Below are 19,401 nucleotides of genomic sequence, written 5' to 3'. Positions count from 1 at the left end.
AGCAACGTCCTCCACAACTAGACTGAAGAACAAAAGGACAGCAACTTGTCTGTTCCCCTTCCCCCAATTCCCCAGTACTGTTCCCATCCCCCCAATTACCCAATAAAAAAATCTTTAAAAAACAAAAGAAAAGAAATGAAAAGGGAAAGATGCCTAAGGCCAGGGTGTGACTATATGCAGAGTTAGAGAATGAAAAATAGGATATGCAGTTACAGAGACAAAAATTATCAACCAAGAAAACCTGTTGTAAAATGGTAAGGCCACCCTCTTGTAAAATTAAACCGTGACTTTCAGCAATCTGAATCATGATAAGCCAAAAGTGAGCTGTAGATAGAGAATGAGAACCCTAGTGTGTTGGAAAGAATGGTCATGTCACAACAAAATTGGAGAAAATAATGATACTGGGGAATAAACTGTTCCTGTAGTTTACTGAATTTTGCTGAAATGCATTATGGGTAAATGAAAGATAAGTTTAATTGTGGTTCAATGTATAAAACTTAAAACATGGGAATACCTAGCAAATCCTTAGCTCAGGTGAATCTGGCTTTTTCAAGAATGTGTAAGGAGTGAGAGTAGTTAGAGAAAGAGAAGAGAGGTCATAAGGATTTATATTATACTAGCCGAACACTTGTTAAGACTCTGGGGCAGGAGCCATATTGAACCTGGAAAAGGATGCTTTGCAATGCACTAACTAGAAGATCAACATCACACTAATATGTTGCTATGTCATTTATAAAAATTTTAAGAAGGAAATGGCCAGGCTTCCATAGACCTGATATGTGGCATTTTCCACACTGAATACATTGTCAATGCTAAAAGTACCTTGAGAATGAGCATTATAATCTAAGGGAAATAAATAATTAGATTCCTGGATGTTTTTAGTAGTTATTCACATTTTCATTGACATCAGTGACTCATAATGTTTCAATATTGATCATAAAATAAGGAAGTGAATGTATTACATCAGTTGTACATTACATGTAGAACAAGTACTTGTATTACATATCCATATAATGGAATGTTACAGATCTGTTAAAAGTGGCAAGTAGCCAATGTATGAAAAAATATATATGAATTTTTGTAAAGCATTGAACAAATGAAATATTACTGTGTTGAAAGTACATACTGCTGTGCTTTAACAAAGTTCAAGAGGAAATGAAGGGATATATCATTAGTCTTTATTCCCTTGAAACTACATCATTTAAAAAATAGTGATATAGTATTCTATGCCACATCACAAATTTAAATATTATGTAAATCTAAATATTAAAAAATAAAGTAGGTTGGCTGCATAATTTAGCACTAACAAAGTGTAAAGATGTTTCACGCAAATGATGAAGCTCTTTGATTCAAGGTGGCAAGTCCCCATAAAAATTCTTAATTACATTAATAACATTTTAATGTAAACCTGTGAATCACATTTAATGACTATGAAACACCTTTTGGCCCAGCGCACGTGGCACTTGTAGTAGGTAAACACTGACTGAAAATAAGATTCAGACATCTGTGTAATGGGCTCAGATTATTAATGAGCATTATCTCAGCTTTGTATAGAAACAGAACAAACAGAGAGAGAGAGAGAGAGAGAGAGAGAGAGAGAGAGAGAGAGAGAGAGAGGGAGAGAGGGAGAGAGAGAATGAATTGAGGAATGGCTCTTACTTTCAGAGCAAGGATTTGTCCCCACTCCCATGACTTTCAATGTCATGTGCTGGAAAGGGGCCAACAACCCAAGTCAGCCTTCACCCTCAGTTCAATTCCACACAGCACTGGGTCTGCAGGAAAATAATGTGTTTCACTGACAGTGTAAATTAAAAATGATGGCAACCAAGCTGCCACCCTCCATTCACTTCTATTTCTTTGTCACAGTGGTTATTGCCACCTTATTTGAGTCTGAGAAAAGAACTACAAAATAATTCTCACCTCCTCACAATAAGCTGCAGACTCACCCTGCATCTTCTATTTCCATTCCAAAGAGACAATCAAAGCCAGACTTCAGTCATCTCTCACCCTGAGTGCAAAGTCCTTACCTTATCACTGTGCCCTACACTTCAGGAACGTGGAGACAAGGAACAAACTAAAATTCCATGTCCGAATCATTTCAGCAGGAAACTTCAAGCTCCACATATATTTCTAAATACAGTTTCTGATTTTGTCATCATGCTGTTATGTTCATTCAGCAATGATGTCCCAACACTCAAAGATATTTGTTGAAAGAACTTAGGTTTAATGATAGTTTTAAAAAACTTTCAACTTTCCCTTATATTATGTTTGATGTAAAGTTAACCCCTGGTCATTCACAGAATGTGAAAGCATTCACAAGACTCTACAAAGTTCAAAGTTCTACAAAGTTTAGCTCAAGTTTTATATTTTCCTAAGTAGGATGTCGGATGCTTGTCAGCTTGCAGGGGGGCTGCTGTTACAATTGTCTTCTCCTGGGAACTGTCCTGTTTCCATCTATGATGGATGTCAGCTTGCAGGGTGTTGCCTTTGCAATTGGGAACTGTTCTGTTCCCACCTATGGTGGATGTAAAGTGCTTGTCAACCTGCAGGTGCAGTGCTGGCCATGGGAGTCAGAGCCAAGCAGTTAAGCTGGTTCCTGCCAGCTCACAAGCCCATGCCTGTTAACTCTTTACTTGTCTCATCATGTTACTCTTAAATTTGTTGCCAAAGCCCCTCCCAACAGCTTGCCTCGATTCTGTAAACGTGGGGCTTTCAAACTGCAAAGGCCATTCAGCATGTTTCCTAACAAAGCCAAAGCCTCTTCCTTTTTGAGTCTTGCCTCCTTTCTACCGTGAAAATCAGATTCTTATGTGCATTAAAAGTTAAAAAGTGCAGCTAGCATCCCACATTTGTCTTTGTCATTCTGCTGTGAGGGTAACTTTTTTCTCTTTTCTCCAAGAAAAATGTATAAAATGTACTTTTTAAAAAAATAAACAAAATGGTATGTATTTAATAACCTTTCGTAAAACTGTACTTTAGACTAATTATCATTTTAGTAGTCCAGTTTAAAATAACTACATTACATGCATTAAAAAAAAAGAAACATCTGAAAGGAAAAATTTAATAGAGAAGCAGATGTCATCATTGTAATTATTACAACCTCCCTGGGTGGCATTTGGGTAGACTGTCCACCCCCATCCTGCCTCTCTGGCCTCCCCCAGCCACCTTCCTGGCAGCCATACTCTGGCCTTACTTCACTGCTCACTGGGCCCCCAATTAGCCACATGCTCCCAAAGTCCTGTCTTCACTCATGCCACCTAGAAAGCCTTTCTCACAGTTCTCCTCCTGCTGAAATCACCCTTCTCCTTGGCACCTCGATATCTTGGTAGCACATTTTGGACTTAGTGCCTCACAATCTTAAATAAGTAGCATTCAAAAGATGTGTCCAGATCAGTTGTCAGGAACCTAAATGTTCAGATGGCATAGAACTAAACGTGTGATACTGTGATTGGGTTTAGTTTCTGGTTGTCAGTCTTCACACTTGGGCGGCCCTCCTCGAACCCTCGCTCCAATTTTCTTTCACAGTCCCGCTTTCTGAGATGCAAGAAGAATGTTTCCTGGGATGGTGGAGCATGAAGGAGGCAGAAAGCTTTGGAGAGAGGAGGGAGGTGAATGAAGTGTGTTTCAATGCTAGGGTGGCGTGCCACATGCAGTGGCAACAGCAGTATTTGTACCAACTTGGGTGTGCTTTGACAGTCAATGTCAGTCTTGCGCCCACTTCTTGTCTGAACTTCATTGGGAGACAGCCTTGCTGGGGGTCCCACATGGACAAGAGGCAGCCTGGACAGAGTTGGGGAGTTGCCCGAGAGGTTTTGATAGAGAGAGGGCCAAAAAGATCCCCAAGAACAAGCCTCCCTTACTTCCTGCCTGGAATGATGGAACTTCCAAACTTCCCAGGGAGTTGAGAGCCAGTGTGTAGGAATAACACTATTATAGGAACCACATCTCAAGCCAGAGACCAGTTGGAGTACAGAGGGGGTTAAATGAGGGCCCCCAAAAGATATATCCATGTCCTAACTCCACAACCTATGATTGTGACCTTATTTGGGGGAAAAAAAGGGAGGGGGGTCTTTGCAGATGTAATTAAGGATCTTGAGATGAAATGGGATTACCCAGGTGAGCCTAAATCCAGATGGGCCTTAAAAAGGTGTTCTTATAAGAGATAGATAAGGACAAGACACAGGAAGAAAGAGAAGGTCATGTGAAATCAGAGACAGAGATCCGAGTGATGCCACCACAAGCCAAGGAACCCTGGGGCCACTAGAAGCTGGAAGGGGCAAGGAAGGACCCTCCTCTAGAGCCTCCTCCGGAGGGAGTGTGTCCTGCTGACAACTCGATTTTGGACTTCCAGCCTCCAGAACTGTTACAGAACACATTTCTGTTGTTTTAAGCCACCAAGCTTGTGCAAATTGTTACAGCAGCCTGAGGAAACTAACACAGATCGTGTCACTGAGAATCAGAAATCTTAGCAGATGCTGCAAGAGCTGAGGTGGTGACTAACTGAGCAGGGAGAAAGACCGGAGCTCCCAAAACAAGCGCCATCACTGCCTCGACGGGTGACAAAGGAGAGGCCACATGGCCGCAGTGGACGAGATGCTGATGACGATAACCAGCCCTAAAAAGAAAAGGAGCATTTATTCAAATGTAACTGAGTTTTAAAGGACTAAATTGGATTGATACAGCAAGATTCAGTTTTCAGCCATCAACACAAATGGAGGGCTTCTGGATTAAACTAAGTTCATTTGTAGAAATATCAAGAAAATTATTTTAGTTTCCTATAGCGAAGTTTACGTCTGTATGTTTTCTTACAGACTATACCACACACCACTGTTGTTGGGGGAGGGTTAAATGAAAATATGGTAGCTGCAATCTGTTGAGCTATTATTATTATAGCCGTCGGTATTTTACAAATGAGGGCACTGAAATGCACAGTGGGCTAGTGGTTGCCACATAGCTTGTGACTATTTGCTAACTGAGGTCCCAAACCACAATGCTTTTTTCTACCACCATGCCAATCTACGTCTGCTTAATTCTGTGAACTTCATCGCTGTGAGCACGATATTATGTCTGTGTTCCTGACCGGGCACTGTCTGGCACATCAATGGAGTCCAATCAATTGCTTGTCGAATTTAATCGAATAACCTAACCTCACTGTCCTTAAGTAACCTGCCAGCTGGCCATCTGTCTGGTGTTGGGCAAATAATTAAAAATAAAATCTCCTGCCAACCCAGAAAACCTTTCCTCCAAGGTAGACAAGAAAGAAAACAGTTTTATTATCAAATAAGCACTAACCCAGACTGCAGTGGGCCTCACAGGCGACCTGCTAAGAAATCACAGAGACAGAAAGCAGCTCACACTTTTATACATATCCCTACATTGCATCCATGTTCTCAAGATGGAAAATACTAGTCCTCAAGTAAAAAGACTCAACAGCACCATTATAGTTCCCCCTAAATTCACCTGGTAATTGGGGTGACCATCAGTAACTAATTGCCTCTATCCAAAGGAAAAGTAAAATTTCTCATATCTCTGTGACAAGTAGTTGATTTTGCTGCTTGGAGCCAGGTGGCTAAGTTACACTCCCACCCTCCCATGGAGAAGGGGAAATAGGGTGCTATTCCTGCGTTGTGGAACAGGTGAGGCTTTCTTAGAGCTTGTAAAAAGATTTATGCACATCTCAAAGGGACAGAGGAAGAATTTACAAGGACATGTTTTCTAAGGAAATGCCCTAAGAAAAGGGAGGGGAACAGTTGCTTTCCCTTTTCTCATCAAGGAAAATTATTATAACTATTATTATTATTTAGAATTTTTGTTAGCCCTTTCACTTGGAAGATAGGACAACTGGTAACTTAGGACACAGAGCTCACGTGTCAGTGAGTGATAGAAGTGGTGTGAGACAGCTCATACTCGCAACAGGGGACCTTCAGGTGGACCTCTCTGAATCTAGGGTGAGGTTGCCAGGGAACATAGACTCCTCCTCTGATGTTACTTTTGATGATAACATCAAGGTCAACATCAAGATCATGGGAAGGGGGCTAAGCTTGGAGTGAACTATTAAATGTCCTGTTTAGAATAATGCCTGGGTTAGAGTAAGCATGAATATGTCTGTGCCCATGGTGTGTCAGACATGATGACATCAGTAAAAATCTATGGTCTAGGCCATTCTGTAGCTTCTTTAAACTCTGATAGGATTGCAAAGGACATTACTATAAAAAGGAAGAGTACTGGCACTTGTCCCAAGCCAAGCATATCCTGTTAGTTTTAATAATATTTGGAGGCTTTTTTTTTCCCGTTGTTATATACTCATTACATCTGGAAAAGAGCTAGCTAGCCATTAACTTCTGCATAATAATCTCTCTGGTACTTAAAAGCCATGGCTAAATTGCCTCAGTTTTCTTACCTCCATGCTTAATCATCTAATGTTAACAAATGGGAATAATTTGTTAAGAGGGAAATTGAAAGGAAGAATATAAATTAGGAGTGAGAATATATTTCTAATTTATAATCTATACAAATGTGAAGCTTTAGAGAATTCAAAACTGAAAAGGGACTAGAAATTAAAATATTTTTAAATTCTACATTTTTGTTGTTTTCTTTCTTTTACCTTACCCATTCTAAAAGAAGCAACGCTTTTTTTTTTTTTTAATTTGGGAAATATGGTGAAACACAAAGAAAAGGAGAAAAATCCACTTTCCACAGACAAGCACCGTTAACATTTCTAAAGAACCTCCTTCTAGCATTTTCTCTATTCCTTTTTTCTCTTCTAACACATATACTCTTATTTAATATTGTAATGTAAGCATTTTTTCAATACTAATTAAAATTCATGAGTGCATTAGTTACCTATCACTATACAATAAATTATGAACAACGTAAGAGCTTACACCACAATGAACATTATCTCATGCAGTTTCTGGGGTCGGGAGCCTGGGACAGGGTTAGCTGGTATTTCTGTTTCAGTGTCTGAAGTGTTTCCAGTTAAGATGTTGGCTGGGATTGTGGTGACCTAGTTACCTAAAGGCTTTGCTTGGGCTGGAGGATATTCTTCTAAGATGAGTCACTCACATGGCTTTTGGCAGGAGACCTCAGTTCATCATTACATGGGCCTCTCCATGTAGGGTCCCTCAAGAGTCCTCATGACATGGCATCCAGCCTTCTCCAGAGTGGGTGACCCAGGAGAGAGCAAGGCGAAAGCCACAATGTCTCGTCTCACCTAACCTCATAAGTCACACACAATCATATCTGTAACCTGTTGGTTACACAGACCAGCCAAATTTATTGTGGCAGGGGACTCACAAGAGTGTGAAGACCAGGGGACTCACAAGAGTGTGACGACCAGGGGAACTTCTGTAAGACTAGCTACCACAGTGGGACTTTCTAATAGCTGCATGAATTTTATAATAGAGATCTCTACAACTGTATTAACTATGTATATGAGATTATATATTATTTCCAGTATTTCATTATTGCAAATAACTTTATCAAGCACCTTTGTATAAAAAACTTCTCATCAGTACTTCAGATTAATTTTTTTTTTTTGGCTATGGTCTCAGAAGTAGGATTATTGAATTATAAAAAAAAATTTTCTTAATTCCCATTTTAAATTGCCTTCATAAGCAAATTAATATTTTATATTTATTTCAGTTAACATATGCATTTCCTTCAATGTATTTGTGATAAATACCTTATAATACCTAGGCAATGATTCACAACTACATGTTTATTTTTCATTTAATGCATTCTATATGGTGTGTATTTTAGGTAGGTATTTTATATCTATATATATAATATTTTGATACTTACAGCATGTGGGTTTTTTCATTGTTATTTAACCGTTTTATAGATCCTCCTGAGTTTGTTTGTTGCTGTTATTTTGGACAACTTAGAACTTGATGAAGATCTAAAGAAGCTTAAACAAGTAAGTAATGTATGGGGGATTCTTTAAAACATGTACTTATAGGTTATATTAAAGAAGTTTGAGCTTCAAAGTAAAAAACTAGATTTTAATAAATTAGGGCAGCCTAAGTTGGCAAAATTTTTTGTTTGTTTATTTAACTTCTACCCATTATCAGCAAAGGAAATTTTCTATTGCTCCATAGTTATCCTAGGAATATTTTCATATTATTATTATTATAAGTAAATATAAGATTGGCATAGTATAGTGAATTGGATTTGGAGACTATCCTCCTTCTGCCATTAAATGAAGGTTGTCTGGAAATGAAATGCCTCAGGGTCAGATTGCTATTTTGCATAACTATATGAAATACTTTTGATCATCATCATAAAAATATTAAACACCAATTTGCCTGACCTCTAGACACTAAAAGAGAATTTAGTCTGGGTTCCCATGGTTATTATAAGAAATCGAATAGAATAAATGATCAACTGTGTGCCCAGTTATGTATGAACACAGATTGGGTGTTATGGCTATGATAATCATATCAAAACAAAATAGAAATGAAAATGTGTGAAAGTTATTTATTGATGGCAGAAAGATAACAGCTATGAGCAACCATTCTCATAGTCTCTGTTACATGAGGATATATGGCTTGTATATTTGCCTCTATCAAAGAGTATAGACCTTTTGAGAAGCAGAGTTAGTGGGAAAGAAGGACATTGGGTACCATATTCTTGGATCACCCTCCTCAACGCTGCAAGAGTAGCTGGGAGGTTAACAAAGACAACCAAGGCTCTAAAACAAATTCTGTCTGGAATTCCATGAAGCCCTATGCCTTCAGAATTTTCAAATTCCATCTGAATTGTCAACATGTAGCAAAGCAAAGATATAGCCTATTTAAATTATTTTGTTGTCATTTACATATCTGAAAGTCACTTTAGGCATTTCATCTTATCACTCTTGTTTATCTCCAATGCCTGTAATTTTAACTAAGGGTTGTCAATAAAGACAAAGAATTGATATAAAGATGCCCATTTAAATAAACTATATGTACTTTGCTTTGAGTATATATCATTAGTTATAAAAAAAAAGCTTTTATTTAATCATTTGCTAGATATTAGTGATGTTCTGTGTTTCTGGAAATACTGTTCATCAGAGATGATTATCCAATAGTGCTAGCCTATAATTTGAAATATCTCCTTTGAATAGAGACATTTGAGCATTGAAAATCCCAATCTTAAATAAAACAGCAAATCTCTTTTTATTAGTATTTTTTCACTTTTTTTTTTTTTGCCATGATTGGACTGAAACTACGTTTCTGTTAAATTCATCCATTAATTTTATACTTGAACTTCACTAAATTGCTGTGGACCAAATATTGTTAGAGTAAGCTAAAATGTTCCTGGTTCACTTTCTTTCATTTTTTTATAAGAATATTTTGTGTTTTCACCAGTTTTTAACAATGATGTCACTTTTTTATATCCCTGGTTTTCCTTATTTTCTTTGATTTGGGCCTTTGAGGTAGAGCTCACAGAGTTTCAAAAATACATTCACTCACACACACACATGTACATGCATGCATCACTTTCATACACACATGCAAATAATGATGTGGATACCTGAAGCTTTAAACTGTCTTTTACAGCTTCTTTTAAACTGCCAGTAAAAATGTTACCTGAAATATTTGTTTAGTTTTCCATGTGCAGGTCTAGCCCTTAAAGATTTAAAGGTGTATACTCTATTTTTACTATTCCCAGATAGATAAAGAATGGGGAAAATGTGAAAAAAAGTGCTTGATTTTCTTAGTGTTTGAAGTTTAGAAAGCACTATGTATTTCAAAGTCTGTCTTTGTTTAGTTCAAACTTTTTTGTTATCTTTTACCCTTTCCACCAACTAGTCTGTAGGTACTTATAGCTGCAGTAACATTTGTTGAGCACTCACTCAGTATCAGGGGCTTTGCAGTTTAACTTATTTAATTTTCACGACAACCATGTGATGGAGATATTACTAATATATTCATCTTACAGATGAGGCAACGAAGGCACAGAGAAGTTAAGTAACTTGCCTAGGGTCACACAGATAATAAGTGCAGAATTAGGATTTGAACCCAAAAAATTTGGACCAAAAGCCCAGACTCTCTACACTATATTGAGTTGAGCTAAAGATATATAAATGCCAAACAAGAGTCATGCTTTATGTGGAGGCTCACTCACAGGACTGTTAATCACCCATTTATAAATAATGATATTTTAGTTGATAGAGATGTCATTCTATTCACCAAAAAACTGTTGATGTCAGAGAAAATTTTCTGAGACATAGAGGTGAATTAAGCAACCCAATCATTAAAACTATCTAAAATAGGTCTTTGTTTCCCCTTGAAAATCAGATGACCTAATCAGAGCCACTGGAGTTATGACTTTTAAAGACTTTAGGAGCTAAAATGCTTACTATTCACTCCACATCATGACAGATGCTGCCCAAGGCTCCTCATCTCTCAGTGACCTTCTGAAGCAATGACCCTCCTTGGACACAGACATAGTCTAATTGCAGCATATTAACATTTTAGCCAGGTCTCTAGAGGCTTTTAATCGATTTTATTATGATTGTGGAGAAAAACATTGTGTTGAAATATAAATGTTGGCTCAGACATTTTTCAAGAGTACTAGGAATCAGTGCGAGTTACCTCTAAAATGGAGACGTTAAATAGGAAACGTTAAGCAGAGCTATTAGAAAAAGAGAATTAGTTGTCACACTTGGGAGAGGAAATAGGACCCTGAAGATAGGCAAGGTAGGAGATTACGTTGAAAGCTTAAGACTACAGTGAAAGAATTGGAATGGAAGAGAAGAAATAAATGAAGAAGTAAACTAGGAAAACATTTAAGATATGAAGTTAAGGGAAAGATCACAGATTATGACACAGTGATAAAATGGGAGCAACGTGACCTAATCCGGAGTCTGGACAGTGATAAAGTCAGATGGCCAAATGTCGAAGGCCACCAAGGCCACCAGGAAGAAGTTTCCCCAGGACAAGTATGGTCTACATGATCAGAGCAGTTGCTGAAATTGTGGAATTGTGTTCTCCTTAGTTAGAAACATGATGCTATATATATATATATATATATATATATATATATATATATATATATATATTTTCCCATTCTTGTCTGAAGTCATGTCCTTGCCCTTTAAGACAGTGGTTTTCAACCAGGGATTGCTGACCTCTAGGGGTTTTCAAGAGAAGCTATGGAGCCAGCAGCCCTTTTTTACTACTACAGGAAGCCAAAAGGGAATTGTTCATTTACCCAATGGAAGACCAAATGTGCTAACTAAAATGCCAACTTTAATACTTTTAGGGGGAAAATCTGCAAATTCCTAGGTGGCAGCTCTGCTTCCCCCAAGCTAAAGCTCTGACACCTCTCCATGTATGCTTTCCTTGAAGGAAAAAGAAACAAAATTGAATTATTTATTGCTTAATAAAGATGTTTTGATAGACAAAGAAGGTTTTTTTAAGAAAGCTAAGATTCAGAGAATAGAGTAAAAGGGCTCCTTGGAGAAGAGTTTTGAAAGGTTTTGACACAAATGCCTATTCCCGCCACTCCCTTCTCCAAAATATCTCCAATGTTGTGCTTTAGTAGTTACCAAATGTAGCTGTTCCTTTGTCACTCTTCGAAATAAATAATGTTCTAAAAATATCATACCAATTATATACAATATGTAAAATCAACCTATTGCTGTCCCTGTGTGTTTCATATAAGATGCAATCGATTCCTAACGGCTATATACAGCAGTAGCAATCATTTCATAGAAGCTGTAATTTACATGACTCCAAATCTAATTAAACAGTGAGTTTTTTTGTTGTTTTTTTTTAGCTGAGCCATCCTGCCACCTGTTAGCAGCTCAGCGGCTGCTGAGCTCAGGCCGGGAAACAAACTGCTGTTGCTCAGAGCTCACACTCTTGAGCGAGCTCTTAACCAACTGAGCCACTCGGCTGGCCCTCCACATCTAATTAGAGAGCATGCTTGTCTTTTCAGAATCCCCAAAACCCAATAATGGGCGGGGAGAGGGAGAGGAAGAGGGGAAGGTTTTCTACATAAGATCAGAAAAGTGACTAAAAAATGAGATTCTTGGTGAATATGTAATTTGGCTGTTGAGAAGCCAAATCACTTTGTATAGAGGCTTAAAAAAAAAAGCCCTTGACCTACTACTGTCCTCTGAACAGTAGGAGGAGACAATGACCTTGGTGTAGCAATAACACTGCGGAATGTAGGTGGAGTTTCGCAAACTTTGAAACTGAAGGGAATTCTTGCAGCTTTAATGATTTTTGTAAATTCAGTGCAAGACAGATATAAAGAGTTTTCTTTTAAGCAATATGAAATTCATTAAACTATGAAGAAGAAAAAAACCCACAGAGAAGCCTCAGGGAAAGAATCATTGAAAAGAGAAGTATAGATACTCTGTTTAGATTAAATTCAAGGCTCTAAAATTAAAACTGTTTCCCCAGCTCTGTATCAAGTCTGATTTGAGTCCCAGTTCGAATTTGATATTTGGCCTGGATGATAGCCACTGCATATTGAGAGTGGGAGGTAGGGGTATGTAAAGAAGCTTCTCTCTCTTATTAACTGTGATTTTTTTTTAACAAAAACAATAAAAATCTTATATTCCTTTTTAAAATGTGAGCTCTGGGTTAAAGTTTCTTTTTAGCCTTACCTGGGATCTTTCATTTAATCTCTGTCTGGTCTCCTATATTGAAGTCATTCCAGATTTAGGACAGCAGCAAGGAGACAGGGTGTTGCCAGAGCATGCCACTCATCTCAGCACTGGTTGCCATCTCCTGATCTGAGTCAATCCTTCATTCTTCTCAGTATTTTGCTCCATCTCTCATGAGTGAACTCAACCTAATGTAACATAAAAGAGAGTGATATAACTGCTAAAAAAATAAATAGTACTTATTGAAAACTACCTTATGTAAGGCACTTCATATTAAATTATTGAATTTAATCCTGAATATTAAAGACACAGAAACTAAGATTCAGAGGTGTAAACTTCTTGCCCAAATTCACAGGATTTGTAAGTGCCTAAGATGGAATCATGTGGGCTCTCTGGCTCTAAACCACTGCCCTCACCAAAAGATGCCACATGAGTGCCTTCATACATTATGAGGCACATGTCTAGAAAATAGATTGGATGAGATGCTTACATCTGTGAATCAACATATTCCCTCTCTGTGGGTGTATAGACTGAAGGCCAAATTATAATCAGAATATAGCTTAGTGAGCCAGGAATCAGTGTGGGGTGTGCAGGAGGAGGGTTGCATGATTCAAATGTGTAATGGCTTCAGGTTAGGATAGTCTGAGGTATCCCTTTAGTAGATGGTATATTACTACCCGTTCTGTAATCCCGGGGTCTAGAGCACTCATCTACTGTGCTTCAGATGTTGTGTTAGGGGCAAGGGACACAATGATGACCAAGACATTGTTCCTGCCTTCAAATAGCTTGTGAGCTGGTGGGAGAAAGTGATACGTAAACAGATATTACAGAGGTTTGGGGAGCACATAGGAGACACATCTAACATAGTCTGTGAAATAAGAGATGTTTTCTCACAAGTATGGTATAGACGGAAATCTGAAGGTTGAGTAATGCCTATCCAGGTGAAGGTGGTTGGAAGAAGGTGGCATGAGAAATAACACTTAAGTCCAAGGGAGCAACAACCTTTTTCTTTAGGTAAAAAAAAAAAAAAAAAAAAAGCACAGTGGCTTTTTTTAGAGACCACTAGGAGTTCACTCTGGCTCAGGTACAGAACAAGGGAGAAAATGGTGAGCTGAAAATATAAGCAGGGACCAGCAGATGAAATGGCATGAGCTGCGCTAAGCATGATGCTGAGGGCATTTAAGCCAAAGAGTGGCATAATCTCCTCTACAGTCTAGCTTCAGTGTGTGAAATGAACAGAAGGGCACCTGGGCTGAAGATCGGAGGACCAGTTTCTGAGGCAGAAATTGATCGTAGCCTCAACTAAAGGAAACGGGGATGAGGGAACATAATGGGGCGGTGAAATACAGAGGGTAGGATTTGGTGACTGACAAGGATGTTACCCACGTTTCTGGATTGACCTAGATATGTGAAGGCAGAGAATAGAGGAGAAGGAAAAAAATGTGACTTTTGTTTGTTTGTTTCCTTTAGAGGGATGGAGGTTGGTCATATTTTCCATGAGATAGACGCCTAGGAGATACCTATGAGATGATGTCTAGAGGTAGATGTAAGGTTTAAAAGTTAGGTGAAATATCTGGACTAAAATAGATATTGGAGAAGAACAAAACTCAATATGCAGATGATAATTTAAGCCCTTAGAAATCATGACTTTACCAAGGCAAGCATGGTTCCCTGAGGAATAACAAAAGAACCGCATAAGACAATGAGGAAGCCCCTGAAATATGAAAGAAAAGTCACAGCCCAAGAGGCAGGAGGAAAGTCTAAAACATGTTTGTCATCAAATCCAAAGGTAAAAGTGTTTCAGGAAGGAGTCTGTGGTCAACAATCTCAAAGATTTCAGAGAGGTAAAAAGTTGTCACCATAGAAAACATCCTATTTACAATAGCATAAAAAAGAATAAAATTCTTATGAATAATTTAATCAAGGAAGTGAAAGACTTCTACACTTAACGCTATAAAACATTGCTGAAAGAAATCACAGGAGACACAAATAAATGAAAAGGCACTTTGTGTTTGTATATTGGAAGACTTAATATTGTTAAAATGTCAATACTAACTACCCAAAGCAATCTACAGACTCATGCAATCCCTATTAAAATCCCAATGTGTTTTTTGCAGTTGTAGGCAAAAAATTCTAAATTTCATATGAAATCTCAAGGGACCTCAAACAACAAAAACAATCCTGAAAAAGACAAACTAAGTTTGAGGCCTCACACTTCTTGATCTCAAAACATATTACAAAAAAAAAAAATATATATATATATATATATATATAACAAAGCTATGGAAATCAAGATGGCATGGTATACTAACATAAAGACAGACATATAGCTCAAGAGAGCAGAAAGAGAGAGCCCAGAAATAAACCCTGGCATATATGGTCAAACAATCTTTAACAAAGGTGTCAAAACCACATAAAAGGGAAAGGATAGTCTCTTCAACAAATGATGTAGGGAAAGCTAGATGGAAAAGAATGACTTTGCGACCTTACATCACATACAAAAATTAACTCAGAATGGATTAAAGACCTTAACAGAAGATCTAAAGCTATACAAATCCTAGAAGAAAGCATTATGGAAAGCTTTGTGACATTAAAATTGGAAATGATTTTTTGGATATGACACCAAAAGCACAGGCAACAAAAGCAAACTAGACAAAGGGGACTACAGCAAATTTTAAAAACTTTTGTACATCAAAGTAAATAATCAACTCAGTGAAAAGGCAATTTATGGAATGGTAGAAAATAATTATAAATCATGTATCTGTTAAGGGGTTAATATCCAGAATATATATCCAGAATACCTACAATTCAACAAAAAATAAATAAAATAACCGGATATAAAAAAATGGCAAAGGACTTGAATACACATCTCTCCAAAGAAGATATAAGAATAACCAACAAGCATATGAAAAGATGCTCAACATCACTAATCATTAAATGCAAATCAAAAACAAAATGAGGTACCATATCACATCTATTAGGATGGCCACTATAAAAAAAAAAACCAAAACCAAAAACCAGAAAATAAAAAATTGGAGAGGATATAGAGAAATTAAAACACTTGTGCACTATAGGTTCACAAGTAGGGAATGTAAAATGGTACAGCCACTATGGAAAACAGTATGAGGTTTCTCAAAAAAATTAAAAATAGATATGATCCAGCAATACCTCTTCTGGATATATATCCAAAAGAATCAAAGCAAGATGTAGAAGAGATATTTGCAAGCCCATGTTTGTTGCAGCATTATTCACAATAGCCAAGAGGTGGAAGCAACCGAAATGTCGATTGAGAGATGAATGGATAAAGAAAATGTGGTATATACACACAGTGGAATACTATTCATCCTTAAAAAAGAAGAGAATTCTGACATGCTATAGCATGGATGAACCTTGAGGACATTATGCTAAGTGAAATAAGCCAATGACACAAAGATAAATGTTGTATGAATCCACTTATATTAAATCTCTAAAGTAGCCAAATTCATAGAAACAGAAAACAGACTGGTGATCATCAGGGGCTTGGAGAAAGGAGCAAAAAGGCTCAATGGCTAAAGAGTTTTAGTTTTGCAAGATGAAACAAAGTTCTAGAGAGATTTTGCACAACAATGTGAGTGTACTTAACAATCCTGAACTCTCCAAAATGATAAAGATGGTCATTTTTCTTATTAAAGTTTATTGGGGTGACAATGGTTAGTAATTTTTGTGTTATGTGTTTTTTACCACAATTTTTTTTAAGTTTTTTAATTACAAAAAAATTAGCACTAAGGAAGTGTTTAATGATGGTGATGCGAGCAGGCTCAGGGACTTAGTTGGTACAGAAAATGAGGAGCGAATGATAGTTAAGGAAGTGAAGATGAATTGCTGACTCTTTCCTCTCAGACTCATTATATTCTTAAGTTTCCAGACAGACCACTTAGTTTCTGACTGATTCTTAATTTTTTTTAAATATGTTAGTAACATTTATTCCAGTACCTGACCTTTTTTCCATTATGATATGCGTAGAGAATGATATTTCTACAACATTCTGGGGACAACAGCTGGGAATCCTATGCAACTGGAGGGATCAGATAGCTAGGGACCCTGCAGCTCCAGGAAACACTAAACTGTGCAGGGGACTAGAGAATCAATACCCCGAAAAAAACAACAAATCAGTGGCTGAGAGTTGGGAGACTTTGAATTTTACTCAAAGCCTTTGAAGTTACCCAATTCCACTTGAAGCCCTCTCAGTTTTTTGGTCAGAGATGGCCCTTTTTTGTCCATGGATATCTTATTACTCATAATTTTCATAATTTTCATCTCAGAAGATTATCTTATAGCATTTGATCTGTTTCTGAAATTGCTTCATTATTAGACTTTTTAAAATAATATATTCTTATGTCACATTAAGAAAGGAACAACTATAATATTAAAGAAATGAAGTGGCAAAGATTGAGAACTGGATCAACGTTCAAGCCAATAGGTCCCAACAGAGGCTCAGAATTTGGGGATATCAATTATCAGCATAAAGCAACAGCCCAGAAATCTAGAAGTCAATGCAGAAAGGAGAAATAGTAGACTGGAATTTTGGACTTAAACAGGTAGTAGTCAGGGATCCGAGGAGTCAGATTAAAATACAAGATGTACCTATTTGAATTGATGTCCTCATGATGTGGATTGAATCATGCTCGTCAAAAAGATACACGGAAGCCCTTTCGGTACCTGTAAATGTGACCTTATTTAGAAATAGGGTATTTGCAGATGAAATCAAGTTAAGTGAGCCCTAACCAGTATGACTGGTGTTATTATATGAAGAGGAAAAGAGACACAGACAGAGACACAGGGAGAACACCATATGATGGCGGAAACAGAGATTGGAGTGAGGTGTCTAGAGGCTAAGGGACACCCAGGATTGCCAACTGTCACCAGAAGTTGGGAGAGAATACTGGAACAGCCCTCCTTCAGAACCTTCAAAAGGAACCAAGTCCACAGACACTTTAATTTTGGACTTCTGGCCTCCAGAACTGTGAGACAGTAAGTTCCTGTTGTTTCAAGCCACCTAGATTTTTGGTACTTTGCTACAGCAGCCCTCGGGAACTAATACACCTCCAGAGCCTTATTCTCTGGCCTCAAGAAGAAATTATTCCTTTCCGACACTAGTTGAGAGCACAGCATAACGGGTGTACTCTCAGAATGCCAGACCAGCTTCCACTCACCAAGAACAGCCTCCTCAGCAGTTGGAATCATTTTCTTTTGCTCCTAATCAAACAAGTCCCCTAAAAGTAAATTTTATAAATTTGAGACTTTCTTGGAAGAAGTGTTTCCCTAAGCCCTCCCAAAATGTCATTTCATGTATGACTGACCCAAACCAGATTGCTATTAGAAGACTATTTTCAGAAATCTTGTTCTTTGCCTCATCCACAGGCACTCGGGACTTTTAAAAGTTAGCTTACATCTCTCTTGCCATTGTACGAACATAAAATGATTGTTCAAGTTTACATAGGTGAGTTGTCGGTTGTGTCATTCTATAATTATGCTAATTTAGAATTACTTTTATTACAGTTTTTCACTCTGCAAGACAACTCCTCAATTAAAAAAAAAAAAAGAAAGAAAAAGAAAAGTGAGGTAGAAAGGGAAAACGTGCCCAAACTTCAGCTCTGCCTGACCTCGGTATGCCCGGTCCTCAGACCACTGCTTAGCTGTAGGGATGCTATTTCATTTTGCTTTCTGTAATCAAGAGAACAAAAATTTTTTTTTAAAATAACAGTGCTTTTTTTTCTTCAGGTTCTGTCAGAGGCACTGGAAACTGCATTGTTAGAGTTCTAAAAAAATAAAAAATGTGACAATTGGTTTTCAATTTTATGCAGCAGCATCTCACAATCATTGAATTGCAAAAAAAAAAAAAAAAAAAACTAAGCTGTGTTAAGACTTGTTATAAGGAATTGGGGTAGTGAGTGTTTTACACTATGTGTAACTAAACAGGAAACATGAATACATTGGAGGTGTTGTCATGGCCTTGATTCCCTTTGGTCTCAAGTTTCATACAGCCCATCTGCCATCTGTTCTTTGTTCTGACAAGGCTCTGGAAGAGTGTTAATTTCCTAAGGTTGCTGTAACACAAATACGAAATCTGGGTGGCTTAAAACAACAGAAATTCGTTGTCTCACAGTTCCATATACTTTTCCTTTTTTCCCAAAGCTTTTATACTATCTACTTGTTCATTCACTCCTCAAACCTTTGAGTCCCCACTGTGTGCAAGACATTGGGCCAGGCACTGAGGAGACCAGAATAAACAATTAAATTCTCTGCTCTCATGAAATGTATGGTCTAACGGAGGAGTTGAACATAAATAATCAAACCAATTCATCAATATTTACAAATTGAGATGAACTTGCTTCAAACAAGAGCATTTGAGTGAGGACTTAATAAAAGACCCTGACCTCAATAGGTGTTAGGGAAGTGAGGAAAGAGAAAGAAACACTTGAGGTAAGTTATGAAGGCTGAGCTGCTGTGAACTTCAGAGGTGTTGATGGGGAAGGGAAGAGCATTCCAGAGAGAGGGAAAAGCACTCAGCATGACCAGAACCATGAAGCCCTGAGTAAAGTGGTGTCAAGTGAGCCTGGAACAGTCAGCAAGGCATAGACTTGCAGCAACTTGAAAAAAAACATGTTAAGAACTTTTACCTTTGACCTAAGAGCCATAGGAAGCTGCTGACGTCTTTTACCATAGGAAGCAGTGGTGAATTAAAGAGCTATGTAGGAATTAAAATCAGTAGGGACTTGATAATAGTTTGGATTTAAAGACATGGAGAGTCTTAAGGA

General features: G+C 37.6%; 1 protein-coding gene across 1 annotated transcript in view; it reads left to right on the top strand.

Moving 5' to 3' along the window:
* Window positions 1–19,401, top strand: part of NALCN (sodium leak channel, non-selective) — a 300,278-nt gene that overhangs the window by 179,557 nt on the left and 101,320 nt on the right. Inside the window, exon 15 of the mRNA XM_019625115.1 lies at window positions 7,844–7,918. Coding sequence (XP_019480660.1) covers window positions 7,844–7,918 — 75 coding nt within the window. The remainder of the gene's footprint in view (window positions 1–7,843; window positions 7,919–19,401) is intronic.

This window comes from Hipposideros armiger, unplaced genomic scaffold (assembly GCF_001890085.2).
Source record: "Hipposideros armiger isolate ML-2016 unplaced genomic scaffold, ASM189008v1 scaffold_615, whole genome shotgun sequence".
Lineage (NCBI taxonomy): Eukaryota > Metazoa > Chordata > Mammalia > Chiroptera > Hipposideridae > Hipposideros > Hipposideros armiger.
Note: the sequence above shows the minus strand (reverse complement) of the source record. Positions and strands in the feature narration are given on the sequence as shown.